Below are 14,332 nucleotides of genomic sequence, written 5' to 3' on the forward strand. Positions count from 1 at the left end.
TATGCAGACCCATCTGTGGGTGAAACAAAAGCAACTTGGGGGAAAGCGATCAATGCTATTTACTGAAGCCCCCATGCTGGTTTTATTAGCACTTAATGAAGAATAAAGAATACCAGACTGATTCCTCATCATAGGGAGATTCATAACACAAGTAAGCAACCCCAGATCCTCTGCTACACAGAAAAGGGGCTGGGCATTAGTCTTCTATCCTCAAGCTTGTCTTTTTAGCAAGTATTTGGATGAAGCCACAGATGGTATATTTATCTAATAATGCTGGGAGATGTGGCTGATGTACTGGACAAAATTTACATTCCAAATATAAATTCACACTCAAAATGTACTAGAATACTGGGATGGAACTGAACAGGAGAAAATCTGATAGATATAAAGTGTTCCCACCCTCAGGTTACTAAGTCACCTGTGCAATGAGGGGGGTCCACGAAAACAGGCATGGAGATTTGATAAGCCAACCACTGCACACCACTCCTAGACACATGTACCACCTTAGGGAGGAGACTAGGCATAGCAGCCCTAGAACAAGAAGCTGAATTTGTATTAGTTAGATCACATCTGCTGTATTAAGTACCATTCTTGTATGCCCCACTTTATACAGATCGTTACACACTGAAGGAAATCCAGAGGAAGGCAACCAGGGTACAGGAGGGTATGAAAATACACTGATACAAGGAACAGTTGGAGAAACTGAGGACTTATAGACAGAAGATTAGAAGACAAGACAACCGTCTTCAAATATCTAAAGTCCAGGGGTTGCCAATGGCCCACGATGCTACAATTTGATGATTAAAATGAATACCTGACAGTAATGAATTATAATCCATCAGCTACTCAAATAAACCATGAGCCAATGCTAACAACAAGTATCTAAGCCTTAGATGCTAAGGGCTAACAAATGGAAAGAGGAGTAAAGTTGCTCTGTTTACACACAAGTAAGTTGAAGCTACATCTATTCAGCTATAGTATAGAAAAGAACCTGCTGATAGTCAATGAACAAAGAGGGCAGAATTCTACTCAAGAAGTAGATCCTCACAACCTGTTAAATAATTGTGTACTCATATTCATAGCGTCTAAACTTTTGTTTTCCCTCAAATAATGGTGGAAAATTAACCCTTACTGAATGTCTTATAGGTGCCAAGTAAATGTATTTTACTTAATCTTCCCAAGGACTCAGTGAGATGGGTATTACTTGTCTTATAGATAGAGAAATTAAGGCACAGCAACTCACACAACATGACACAGAGGGCAACCACCAGAGCTGGGATTTGAACCCAGATGTGTCTAAACTCCTTCCACCCCACCACAGCACACAAAATACACACAAGGTGATTGGAGAGGTCCTAGGGCCCCACAGCTCCTCAAGTTGGTCTGTCATGACTCTTTAATGGTTACGTTTTCCTCATCTACCCAATATAGCAGGGCTGTGCTCTAATTCCTCTGGATTAAAAAAGGAAGACTGGGGCCTTTTCTAGAAACCCATTGTTAAAATGACCCTGATCCCTGTGGGGTGAGTCACAGCTGCCCTGTTGAATATGATTCAGTTTAGCTGAATCAGTCCATTTGGTTACCTTGTTCTTCTTCAGAGTCCGTTCACCTGACTATTTGGAAACCAACAAGACCAGTTTCCGGGTCTTCTGGTACAGTTAGGGGAAGGCTTAACACTGTTGACATCTATGAAATCAAAGATCCCACTTAATGGTTTGCCTGATGAAAGGGAGTGTAGGAGGACATATGGCTGTCCTGGTATCACTGTTCTGTGTTAGAAGAGTAAGAACATTCTAAATTACAGTGCATGGTCACAGACAGGCCCTCTATTTTATTCTGAGAGTGTGACTATTTCTAGGTGATTTTTCAGGTTTCAGGTACAGAACACAGAATCTCTCAAGATCTCAAGACCTGCTGCCCATGTTTCCCAGGGTCTGAGAAGGGATTTGGGGGTTCCTGTTCCCAACAAGCCAGGTTCTCCAGCTGACTAATGCTTTCTGCTTGGAGGTAAGGGAACTTCTAGATTTCTTTAGCACATTTAAAAATACAATGTTTGTATATCTGGCTGCTTTCAGACCAGCTGTTTTAGCTGCCCCTCAATGCTGGAATTTTCTGAGATCAGGTACTATGTTCCTTCTGTTCATTCCCAAGTCTTTCCCAAGCATCCATGTGTGCTGTGGGCCCAGGACATCAGTGAAGCAGACAGACAACCTTGCCCTCATCAGGGCTTAACGGCCTGGCTATAGAGACACACATCAAACGAAAATTACACAAAGAAGGATTCACATTCAACAAATAGTCCACATCACTCTATAGTATCCAGCACAGAGCTCGGCACGTGGTGGGTGCTTTTTCACGAATATGTGACTAATGTTTTTATGGAATGTGTAGAAAGACCGACCAGCCAAGTTAATCTTAGCATTGGGAGTACAATGCCTTGGCTTTGAGAGTGAGGGAAAAACGTGACAGTGAAGCAGAATGATCTGGGTTCTAGTTCCTTCTTTTCCACTAATGACTAGAACCTTCTTGGTTGAGTCACTCAATCTTTCTGGGCCTCAGTTTCCTTATTCATAGAATAACATGTAAGTAACCAAGATTCTTTGTTAACAGTGACATGCCTGTCATCAGAAGTGTTCTAATCTAGCCTCACTTACCTTGCCAGAAGACAAGGAATGGCTGGAGCCGAAGACAAGACAAATGCCCTGCGTCTAGGTCAGGGCTGTGGGAGGATGGAGTAGCAGCTGGAAGGGATGGATCCCCTGGGCTAACAGGCTCTCTCTGAACATGGGAAGCATTGCATTTTGCTTCCCACCCACTGACTGTTTAAAAAGAAACACTCATTTGTGGGATATTCTAGGTTACATTTCTAAACAACACATCAAAGGAGAAAGGGAGGTACAGGAATAGTTTTCTTTGTATGTTTTTACACGTGGAAAAAAACAATTTTCCATCCACTTTGATAGTCAAAAATGGCTTAGAAACTTGAAGGCAGGACATCAGACAGAATTAGCTTGAATGTCCTTGAATATTAGTCTAGAGTGTGATTTAGCACCATGATCTTGGAAACCATGGGGCACAGTCTTTTTTTTCCCCCAGTAAGAAAAAAAATTTAGGAAAAATCCTAATGAATGTAGATCATCTTTAAAAAAACATAACTTAGAAAACAAAAATGAAGCAAGGACACAGCCTGTTGCCTGAGGCTGAAGGACTAGGCCAACATATTGGGTCTTGATAGACTAGGGCCAAATAGTCTTTGGAAATCCATACCTTCATTCATAAAATCACTAATATGCTGCAAAAGATCATTTCATACCCTAACACCCTGAGGTAAGCAAATGATTGTAGGGTTAGAGACAAAAATCTTCCTGTCTCTGCTGCAAATTTAGACAGCTGAATTCTTCCCCTCGCTTGAACAAATACATAGGGTCTCTGCTACAGTCTCCTTTCTTTCACTGCCTCCAGAGCTACTAACTTCTTGCTTATTTGCTCCAAAATATAAGAGACCAAGCGACCAGGCTTTCTTGCAAGACTATTACATCCCTCCAAGCTGCTTCACGCACTACCACTTCTTGGTCCTCTGTGCCTCAGGAACTGAGCCCTGATACTCTGGCCCAAGGAAGGCATCATTTCCACTGGAGCCCCTTCGGAAAGAAGGCCCTTACCAAACAGCATCTCTGTGGCCATTTGCCAAATCACTGGTCTTGGTCTAATTTTAGATGATTCCATTCAACCATTATAAATAGGAGCCAATCATAGCCACTAAGGTCTCAGGAAACTATCCCAGCCTCAGCGCCCTGAGGTCCAGCCTCCCACGAGGCAGAGCCACCCAAGCCGCCCAGTGGGACATCTCTAGAGGACGGGAGACCCAGACCCTCTCACCCTTCAACTTTGCTCCTTCTGCTAAACTCTCAAGACAGGAGAGGTCTGGCTGATCACCTGGTCTTTTGTCCCCTCAGACGACATCTCCACACTATGACATAGCTCCTCCAGCCCTGCTCTTTCCACTTTGGTTGGCACAAAGAAACAACCGGTTCCTGAGGCTGGGCTCCATAGTGGGAGAAATTCCTCTGAGGGTAACTCTCCAGGGGTGGTTAAGCCAACAAGAAGTCTTGGGGGAAGGAAGGTTGGGACACTGTCCTACCTTGTCACTGTCCACTGTATTCTGAGAGGTCCTAGAGGCGATAGAGATGGTGTCTGGCTGGCTGCTTCCATCCCCCTGGCTGTCAACATCCTCCACTCCATCCCTGCAGGAAGAAGAGAAAAAAAAAAACAGGGGTGGGGGTGGGGGGAACCACTGTGGGTTTAGAGCACACTAGGATTTCCAGCTGTGCTGGCAGAGCAGAGTCTCAGCACTTTCGAACAGGGATTTGTCTAAAATTATCCCACTAAAAGGAGCAGCCCTATGTGATTTTCGAAGATGTCACCTTTGCACTTAAGCACACAATCCCTGTGCTGATAACTGAACACAGAATGATTCCCCCACACCATAACTCCTCTGGCCCATGGTATAGAGGAGGCAGTTATTTATTTATTTATTACTGGGAATGGGTCTATAATAGGCAGTAGGAAGAGGTATATTCTACTTAGAACCAAAGCTTCTATCCAGCTGACTGGGTGATCTCTGACAACCCCAGAGTTTAAAGTGTTCAAATAGTTTTTCTGCATGCTGTAAGAGGATAGGGGTTAGTTTATAGCTGGCTTATAAAGAAAACAGAGCTGATAAGATATTTTGACTTGTATTTCTTCTGCTTAAGAAAACGACATGAGATATTCCTCCAGAGGAGATAATCTTTGGGGAGTTCCTGATGCTGAATGCTCAACTCCTGTGTATGGAGGAAGAGATTATTTCCTTCAACTTGGTGGGTCCTGTTGACCTCATGCCTATTTATGATGACTTCTTATCAACACAAAGGCATCATCTCAAAGATCACAGATTCCACAGTAGCTTTTTGAGTCAGCTTGCTCCTGAGCATCCGGTAAGGTAATCTCTTGAGTGTACTCCCGGCATATGGCCTTCCTGGGCCACTGGACCATTTAGCTGTCTCACTTACATATCCCTTCAATTCTCCAGCTTAAGAATTATGTCTCAGTCCTGCACTGAATGCATAGCCAGGGCAAAAGGGATTAGATGCCTGGGAACTGGTGAGGCTGGGTGGTCAGTGTCAGGAAAAACTGAAGGAGGTGTGGGCCAGGGACATGGACATGGAAAAATTAGCACAAAACTTGACAGTTCTTCCCAGCTTATGAAGGTTACTCCCCTGATGCTACTTATGGAGAAGTAATGGCATCAGGAAGTTGCTGCATAAGGATGACACCACATGGACAAAATTCCCCATATACTGAAGCCGCCTCACAGAGTCTAGACAATTATGATCTGGTGTACATGGACGTTAGTGTGCATGCGGGTACAGTATCTTCTAGTCACCAAAAAGTGCCTTCTCCTGCTCAGAACACTTCTAGGTCAACTGCTTTCTCACTGCCACTTACGGGCTGGGAAATGCCAACTTATTTTAATAATGTAAGCCACACATTCATAGGAAGGAAATTCTGCTGTAAAATGAAATTCCGTGATGCATTTCAAGACCAGGAATAAAGGACTTGTAGATCATCTGCTGTTTTAGATATCTGGGCCGTTGCTCCCTGCCATGTGCACAGAGTTGAGAGTTGGCTGTACTTTGCGCTTCCCACCATTCTGGCCCATCGTGGGCCCTTCTGGTCCATTGCAGATGAAGCCAGTTCTGAGGGAGGTGGGGAGCCCATCCAGGAGTGTGGGTAGTGTTCTCCAAGCCAATTCACTCCTCCGTAAACTCTGTCCCCATATCTTGGGAGCCAAGCTAATGAAATTACAGACAGCCTGACTGTTCTCTGCAGAATCTGCCAAGGCTTTTCACCCTCCTATTTCAGGACAATGACAGAGAAAAGGTGGGAGGCATTTCCAAGATATGTCCACCTCATGTTCTATAGATGCTCAAACTCTGCTACGTAGGAAAAAGGGGCACTTTCACAGGGAAACTTGAGCCAACCTCACCTGAATATCCTTTCCTGCATGCTCCTGGACATTGAGTTCATAACATTTCCACTCTACCTTCTATATTAAAGTAGAGGCCTCCTACAGCAGGGTCTGCCTCTAGTGCTAAAGTAAGTCTATTCCATCCCTGGATCCTGGATGCAGGTAACTGAAATGCAAACAATTCCTCCTCCAACACATTCATAATTTGTCCTTCCAGCACTGAGAGGTGACTTTATTCTGGCCATGCAGGTTTGGGGGCTTCTGTCCTGTGGTGGTATCTCTCCCTACCTTAGTCACACCCTTCTTTGGGCTACCACCTGCCTTTGTACTAATGCTACTATCCACAGGTCCTCAGTTAATGCATCCTTGTTGGCACCAAAAGGTCAACTAAATCCTTGTGATTTACCCTGTTCACGAATAGGGGAGGAAAGGAGAGCCTGTTGCCGTCAATGACTATTACCCCAGAACTCTGTTTTGTTTTGTTTCAAAGTTAACATGATGGTTTTGAATGCTTTCTTTTGAAGTGCCCTCTAAAAGAGTCATTGTGAGTGACTGTCACATGGAGGCTTGTGAAAGGAACACCTAGGAAGTCTTCCACCAGTTTAGGGCAACTGGGATTCAGGAGGGCCCAGAGAGATAAAGATACAAAAAAATCAGTCCCCCTGCTTATCTCAGATACATGAAGGTGAGGACTCGAGGGTTACAGAAGAGCTGCAGTGATAACCCCATCATACTATCCCCTACCCATTACAGTATGCAAAACTCATTTACTGTCTTACACAGTCCACTTAGGCCCCCCTCCCTCCCAAAGCCTTCCCTGGACACTCCTCTCAAGTGCTCATCTAAAGTCCCCTCTGAATGAATTTTTACAGCATTTACTGTCCCCATCAGCAGCACTGGTTCTTCTAGTCTAACCATTCTGCATGGGAGACACAACTGTTAGATGGTTCTCGAGGGAAGGGACTCATCATGCATCTTCCCCTTCTCTTCTCAGAGCACCCAGCAGAGTGTCTATGAAATAAGAGGTGCCCAATGAAGCCCTGCTGAATTCAATTGACAGTTACTGGTGAGATGCTTAAAGAAAAGATTGCTCATCTTAGATGGGACTTCACAGAGAATGGTGCCAACTGCACAGCACACCCCTTCTGTGGAAGCAGAGGGCGACCCCACTCCCAGTGCTGAGAGGAGAGACGCTGGTTACCTCTTACTATTGTTCCTCTGTTTGGCTGGTGTTTTGGGGAGTTGAATTGGCTCCTTTAAAGCTCCTTTCAGGTGAATGATCCTCTCTTGAATCACCTCTCGAATGTTCTTGATCCACTCCTGCTTGGTTTCTATGTTGGAGGCCTGGAGTGCCACAGAGAGAAACAGTAAACACCCCATCTTCCTTTGTTCTCAATCCTCCTCCTGCAGGCTTAACCCACTACTTTTAAGGACACCAAATGTTTGAGGAATTCATTTCTATTTTACGCATATGACTCTTTAATTCTTCTGCAACTCCTAGAATGGGGCTATAACCTCAAGACTCAATGGACACTTGCACGGGGGTGATTTTCAAAGTATTTAATGCTCCACATGGCACTGACCAATACTGACATCTGTCCTGGTGTGGGAGCATATGTGGAGGTCCCCCCGCCGGGCCAGGGATGAACACATCAGTTACCAGATGCTGGGAGTTCTGGGGAACACTGGAGATGTAGCAAGGGGCATTTGAAGGCAGTGGCTATTCACCAAGTGGTATGGGTCTATATCAGCACATTCAACTCCTAGCATGGCTACATAGGCTTATGCTGACTGAAAGTCAATGCTGGGTTTTTAGCCTGGTAAACATGTTAATTGAAGGCACTTCTACCATCTCATAAGTATCCCATTTGTCTTTGTGGAATTTTTTTCAGGTAATTCTGTCTGATGGCAGGCGGCGGCTAGGCAGGCAATTCCTAGTGAACAAGTGTGAAGCATTTGTCAGGGTTGGACCATCTTTTCCTTGGTGATAGCCACCCACTGATAAGCAACTGACTGATGGGTGCCCCATCCGCAGGACCCCTTCTTGGTTAGATGTACGTTACCACGAGCATATTCCCAGGCTGTGTGAGCTCTGGAAAGTTAGAATGACTCCTTAAGGCCCTCATCTGGAGAAAGGCCCTTTCTTAGTACTCCTTTCAATCAACATAATTCCCTTGCTAGTGTGATTTATGAGAGCTTCTAGAATGTAAGTTTCCAGAGGACAAGGTCCATCTCTCATTTGTAGTTACAAGCAGCACTGAGCAGAATACCTTCTATGTAGGTGTTCAGGAAAAAGTATTGAACGCACGTGGATCAAATCAAGGTACCTTTTGTCAAATGGTCAGTTGTCCTTGCCCTTGAAGGGGACACGTGGACAGAACATATCTAAGTGGGCCCTGCTGAGGAAGCGCAGCAGCTACTCCCTGCATCCCTCCCTCTTCATGCGCTTGAGGGGATCGACTTAGGGGACCACGGATCTTTGAGATTTCAAGTCTATGTCCATGATAGAACTTGCTTTTTGATACCAATGTGATACTGCCCTTCCCGGTGGAGTCTCCAGGCCCCACCTTTCAGGAATCATGTGCCCCAGCCCCCTGCCTTTCTCCTGCCACCCTCAACCCTCAACCCAGCCCCAGTGGAGAGCAGTACTTACTTTCAGCACTGTTTTATTGTCTGAGGAAGGGGTGCGCCCAGACCACAAGGCGAATTTGCAGGGATCACCTTCTACGTGCTCCGTCACACCCAGCTCTGAGGTCTGTAGACAGGAAATGCCTGTGAGAGGCGGGGAAGGGGAGGGCAGTGGGAAACTTAGGGCTGGGGTGGGAAGGGAAAGGTGACAAAGAGGAGAGGACCGAGGGAGGGGCTTCTGTCAATCAAACTTCAACAGACTGGAAGCTTTGTTCCTCTACCCAGGCTGAAAGGATCTACAAGCACCTGCCTGATTAGCAGGTTGCAGGGAGGGAAGGTGAAGAGGGAGGCGCTAAAAGCAGACATCAAGAAGAACGATGGACTCTAAAATGCAGAAGGGGTAGTCGAGGGGGCAGCTTTCCAAATAGGAGGCATTTTCATTTGTCCAGGATGGTTTTGGTGTGGCACCAGGGGAGAGATGAGCTGAGTGTTCAAGAGCCCTTCCTGCCCAAAGGCTCTATGACAACAGGGAGACTTGTCTTGCCCCACCTGCCCCACCTACCAGTAGCTTGTTCTTGTAAACATATTTCGTGTGTCCTGAAGAGTCTTTGATCTCCTTGCTAAAAACCAAGGAGATCTCAAAGAGGAACAAGTGCCGCTCTCGCCCCTTCCGGATCAGTGACTTTGGGTCCCACACTTGAAAGGCATCCTGGAGAATCAGCTCCCCCTGCACATCCAGGTTCTCGTCGAACCCTGAAAGACACCCATTTCCACCCTGTGGAGTTTCTGTAGCACCCCGTCTGGGTGCCATGGTCCACTCCCCTCTTGGAAAGGTCTCCCTGACTGTGAGCATTCCGTTCCCACATCGCTTTCTCTCTCTGATTCCTGACACTCCTAAATACTTGAGTAGATAGCTCTAGGGAACTGTAATCAGATCTCCCTTTCTGCACCAGTCTCCTACACATAACCAGTATCAGTGGTATCTTCTCAAAAGCCTGGGACCTCCTGCAAGGGCAAACCCCATATCACCTTCTTCCTCTACAGCTCCCCACAGACTTGGGCTCCGAGCTCTGACTGGGGTTGAGGACTGTCTGATGGATGGAGTGCCCTCGACTTCACTTTATTTGTCATTGCTGTATTTCTTACAGTCCATTCCCAGGACTCTTCCCTTTGATGGCTCCTGTCCAATGTGGTGCACAAGCCTTTAACAGCTATATTTATTCCACTTTAAATTTGAACAGGGGTTCTGAAACTTAGTGTGCTTGAGAATCACCTGCAGAGCTTGTCAAAACACAGATTCCTGCCCACTCCTGCCCCTAGAATACTGGGATTCGGTAGCTGTGGGGTGGAGCCCAGGAATTTGCTCTTTTGACAAGCTCCCAGGTGTTGCTGCTACTGTTCCACATACTTGGAGTAACTGGATCCAGAATACAGGTCAGGAACAGGCTGGAGGAGAAGGGTGCTAACAGATGAGGACACCCAGGGCTGGGGATGGGGATGGAGTGCAAACAGAAAAGGGGGCAGAGAACTGTGGCAACAGGAATATGTTCAGATGGTTAGTGCTCAGTCTGGAGAAGGTAACCAGGGCTCTGCTATATGATGAATTATAGCTTCCTATATTCAGAGTGGCCCAGGAAGTAGTGAGATCAGACCAAGATTAGAGGTGGGGGAGGTGGGAGGGAAGGTGATGGTGAGAGATGGAGTCCAGAGGAGAAAAAACAGCCCACTACTCTGCATATTTACAGCAGAGTACACTGATCCCCCTTAACATCTGTTTTCCAGGCCAGACTGGAATGTGGAGTCTGAACTCATCCGACAACTTCCGCCCCAGTGCAACTGCTCTGCTCCTCTGTTCTGTGGTGTTAAGGGCATTTTATTGGAGTCTCACTCTACCAGGTTTCTGGGTCCCAAGACCATGGTTCCAGTGGACTAAATGTACATTGGTGAAGTCCTATCAGGTCTGTCTGGCTGGACTTTTCTCACCTGCTAGGAAGGCCGTAAGGATGGTTGCTCACCAATGTGAACATCAATGTGAACCCAATGCCACTGAACTGTGTGCTTAAAAATAGTTAGAATGGTAAATTTTATGTTATGTATATTTTATTACAATAGAAGAAAAAGAAGAACATAAGGCTGGAGACCTTGGATGTATGTCCACATGCATGCAGGACTTCTACTCATTCTGATGACAAATGCGATGCAAATGCTATTGCAGATGAACAGGACTGCTGTGGGTCAGGGTTCTAGCACATTTATAGTAAGGATGATGGCCTGTCCTGGACTACCTCCCATGCAGTGAGTTATCCACATATCCAAAACAGCTGAGGTCTGATTCTACCTGGAGGCAGGTATTGATCGAGTTGGCCCCTGTGGAGCTCCTCTCACACCTCCTGAGGACCTATGTAACAACTTGCCATTTCTCCTCTCTTCCAGCCTTGCCCGTTGCCTGACGTCATGCCACTTCCTTCCCACAACACAAGCTCCCTAGTCTTAGGAAAGGAGGAGGCCCCCCAGGGAGGCTGGGAAGACAGCTACCTTCCAGCATGCTGACATGCATGGCATCATTGGCTTTCTTTGGGACACTGAGCATCACCTCCAGGCCATCCTTGAGCTCTCCCTTCCCTTCTTCACAGCAAGTTAAAAGTTCCTGGGGAAAAAGTCCAGACACAATTAGAGCCATTTGCCCCAGCTTTCCCACCCTCCCACCACCTAACCCATCAAGGTGATTACAGACCAACTTCGTTCTCCGTAATGGTTTCCTGTAAGCTATAAGAAAAGTGGGGTGGGATGGAGAGTTATCTCCAAAGGATTCTACCACTATATTTTTTCCCTAGACTTAGCAACAGACATCTACTTCTGGCACCACATTTATTTATGTACCTCTTCTCCCTAAATGCTGACTTCCCACCATACTGGGAGCAACCTGGGCTCATAGACATTATAGGTTTATAGCATTTCAGAGTTATAACATATTTTTAGATCATATAAATCAGGAGTTCATACCTTGGGACCAGTATATGGGGTTCTGGACTAGTTCTTTTTAAATCTTAAATCTAGAATCTACCCACCATGCCAACCCTATCTCCCCCATGACGTCCACCATGCCGAGGCTTCTCAGAGCATGCCCTCTCTTACTTCCTCACTGAAGACTAGGTCAGTATTCTCTCCACAAAGACATATAGTATCTGGTTGATGGAGAAAAAATAATCTTCAACTATCTTAAAAATTCTAAGGGCCATTTGGAGTGATTTTGCCCAAACCAGAGGAATACTGGCATTCATTTTTCCTATGAGGGTTATTGTATTTTGTTCGTTTTGACACTTTTGACACTTAACAAAACAGTTAAGCAACAGATCTGCAATCCATACCCTCTCCTTCTGTAGGGGCTGGTGAAGGCAGAGGATGGGTGGATGGGGTAGAGATGCACTTCCAGGAAAGAAAGAAGTTGACCAGATCAAACCCTGTAAACATGTCAGACTTCCTGGCTAATGGTAGTACCTAGCAGGAAAGTCCTTATCTATGGAATGCTTTTAGTAGGATATATCTGGTTTGTCTAGAACTTCTTACGGTAAACAAACCTGGAATCTATGGCTTTAGGGGCATGGCTCCCTGTAAGATATCACATATGCTATGCAACTATCTAAGTAAACAGTATGTTTCATAAACAAAATGGCTCTCTTCAGGGTAAATGATATTATACAAGATATACCATTTAGAAAGTCTGTGTGTTAGTCTGGGCCACAGCATATCCTGATGCTCCAAGAAAGGGCTTAGAGCTGTTGATGGTTCTGGACTTCTCTCTGCGTTATCTCTTCCTCGGGATTATTTGTATCCTTGAAATTATTAGTAAAAGCTTTATACTTGGTAAGATATCTGATTAGTGAGCATCTGACACGAAAGTACAATCCTTTGTGTCATCTCGGATACAATCCCATATGAAGAAGGGAGCTTTGAGTGCCCAAAGGAGAGGTGAACTGCCTCAAGCATGTTGGGGAGGCAGAAGTGATCAGTTCTCAGCTCGGTCCTTGGTTCCAGTTGGTATAATGGCATCACTGTTCAGAAAGCTGCACTTACTTCTGCCAACCTGAAGTTCTCTGACTCTCCCCAACCCTTTCCTAATTTTAACTCTCCTGACCTTGTTTCCCATACATCCTCAAAGGAATTTCCAGGCAGAAGCACAAGAGACAAATAAGAAATATATGCTTCAGTGTGCAATAGAAAATTCCAAATGGTTTAACCCCCCAAAGCAGTGTGGCAAGTCCATCAATCAACCACCCAAGCCCATAAATTCTCCTTGGATCCTTGCTATACTTGTTATTAAAGAGAAAGCTCCAATTTAATTTAGACTTCAAAGGACATCTGTAGCAGATTTACATGGAGAATATTGAACACTAACTGACAGATAGTTTTGACTTTCATGCAACACCCAAAGTGAGGAATCCCAGAGGATACTGATAATTAAATATCAGTTTATTTGGAATAAAAGTGTCTTTAATGAGAAAATAAATCCCATATTGTTTATTTATAGTAAGAGCTCAGCAAACTGAGCTTTTACTCCACAGTACTCTGCTACCAATGCATTTATAAGAGGTCAAAATTACCTTGGTAAATCTTTTTACAGATTTTCCACAAATTCCCACTACTTCATTTTTTTTTTTTCCTTCTCAGTTACCTGCACAGTCATCTCTTCCTAAAACATCCAGTTACAGAGTGAAGGGCCCAGAGCCCACCCACCCATCACCTAAAGCAAAACACAGGGCAGCCTGTCCGTCCTCCACTTTCCTCTCTTATCTGTGTCACATAATTATCCAGGGAACTTCAGCCCTGTGGGATTAAAAGGGAGAGCTGAAAAGCTATATTTCTTTTAGAACTGGATCTTACGTTTTAAAAAAAATTTTTTTAATTATTTATTTTTTGAAGGAGAGAGACAGAGCACGAGTGGGGGAGGGGCAGAGAGGGAGACACAGAATCTGAAGCAGGCTCCAGGCTCTGAGCTGTCAGCACAAAGCCGGACATGGGGCTCAAACTCATGAGGCAGGCAAGCCGTGAGATCATGACCTAAGCCGAAGCCAGACGCTTAACCGCTTAACTGACTGAGCCACCCAGGCGCCCTGAACTGGATCTTACTTGATTTAAGGCATTGGCAAAGTGTGGATGGGCAAGTTTCTGTTTTGTTTTGTTTTACTTTTTAATTCACAACCCCACCAATTCCTTAAAAGCTTTGAGATGCTTAAATTTAATAACCACAAACGTGAATTTTAAAAAATCTTCCAGTACAAGAAAACTCATTTTAAAGGGTCAAGCGTTAAATGGGATAGGGAAGGAGAGGATCATTACACACAGAAATCTGGGCTAAGGAGAAACCAGTAACAATACAGTAGTCGTAATAGGACTCAATGCTAATTGTCTGATAGTCAAAGGCAAAGAAGGAGCGAAAAGCTCTTGTGATTTAAAGGTAGAGAGTACACCAATTATTTAGGAGAGAACCCCCACACCCTACTCTGAGATCTTATGAGAATTTCTGTGAGCCTTTATATAAAGAACTTTAAAAAACAAAGATGACATCTTCAAAAGCAATTCTGCCAAAACAGCCAAGATGTTCTGCACATTGTTACTTCTCACATGAGTTCTCAACAAAGGCCAAGGGCATGATGCCGTGTTGTAACTCTCTAAGCCATTTCTGCAGGGCTGGAT

The 14,332-nt window shown here is 45.0% G+C and overlaps 1 protein-coding gene across 20 annotated transcripts in view; it reads right to left on the reverse strand.

The window, feature by feature from the left end:
* The window catches only part of KALRN (kalirin RhoGEF kinase), a 671,367-nt gene that overhangs the window by 209,743 nt on the left and 447,292 nt on the right, over positions 1–14,332 (reverse strand). For all 20 annotated transcript variants that reach the window (XM_086675190.1, XM_086675188.1, XM_086675186.1 and 17 more), the window contains exons 29-33: positions 11,174–11,285; positions 9,201–9,391; positions 8,664–8,765; positions 7,212–7,354; positions 4,142–4,244 (exon numbers count right to left, since the gene is read on the reverse strand). In XM_086675190.1, the coding sequence (XP_086531316.1) occupies positions 4,142–4,244; positions 7,212–7,354; positions 8,664–8,765; positions 9,201–9,391; positions 11,174–11,285 (651 nt within the window). The remainder of the gene's footprint in view (positions 1–4,141; positions 4,245–7,211; positions 7,355–8,663; positions 8,766–9,200; positions 9,392–11,173; positions 11,286–14,332) is intronic.

The sequence above is a fragment of the Puma concolor genome, chromosome C2 (assembly GCF_028749965.1).
Source record: "Puma concolor isolate L17-30 chromosome C2, mPumCon1.1.hap2, whole genome shotgun sequence".
NCBI lineage: Eukaryota > Metazoa > Chordata > Mammalia > Carnivora > Felidae > Puma > Puma concolor.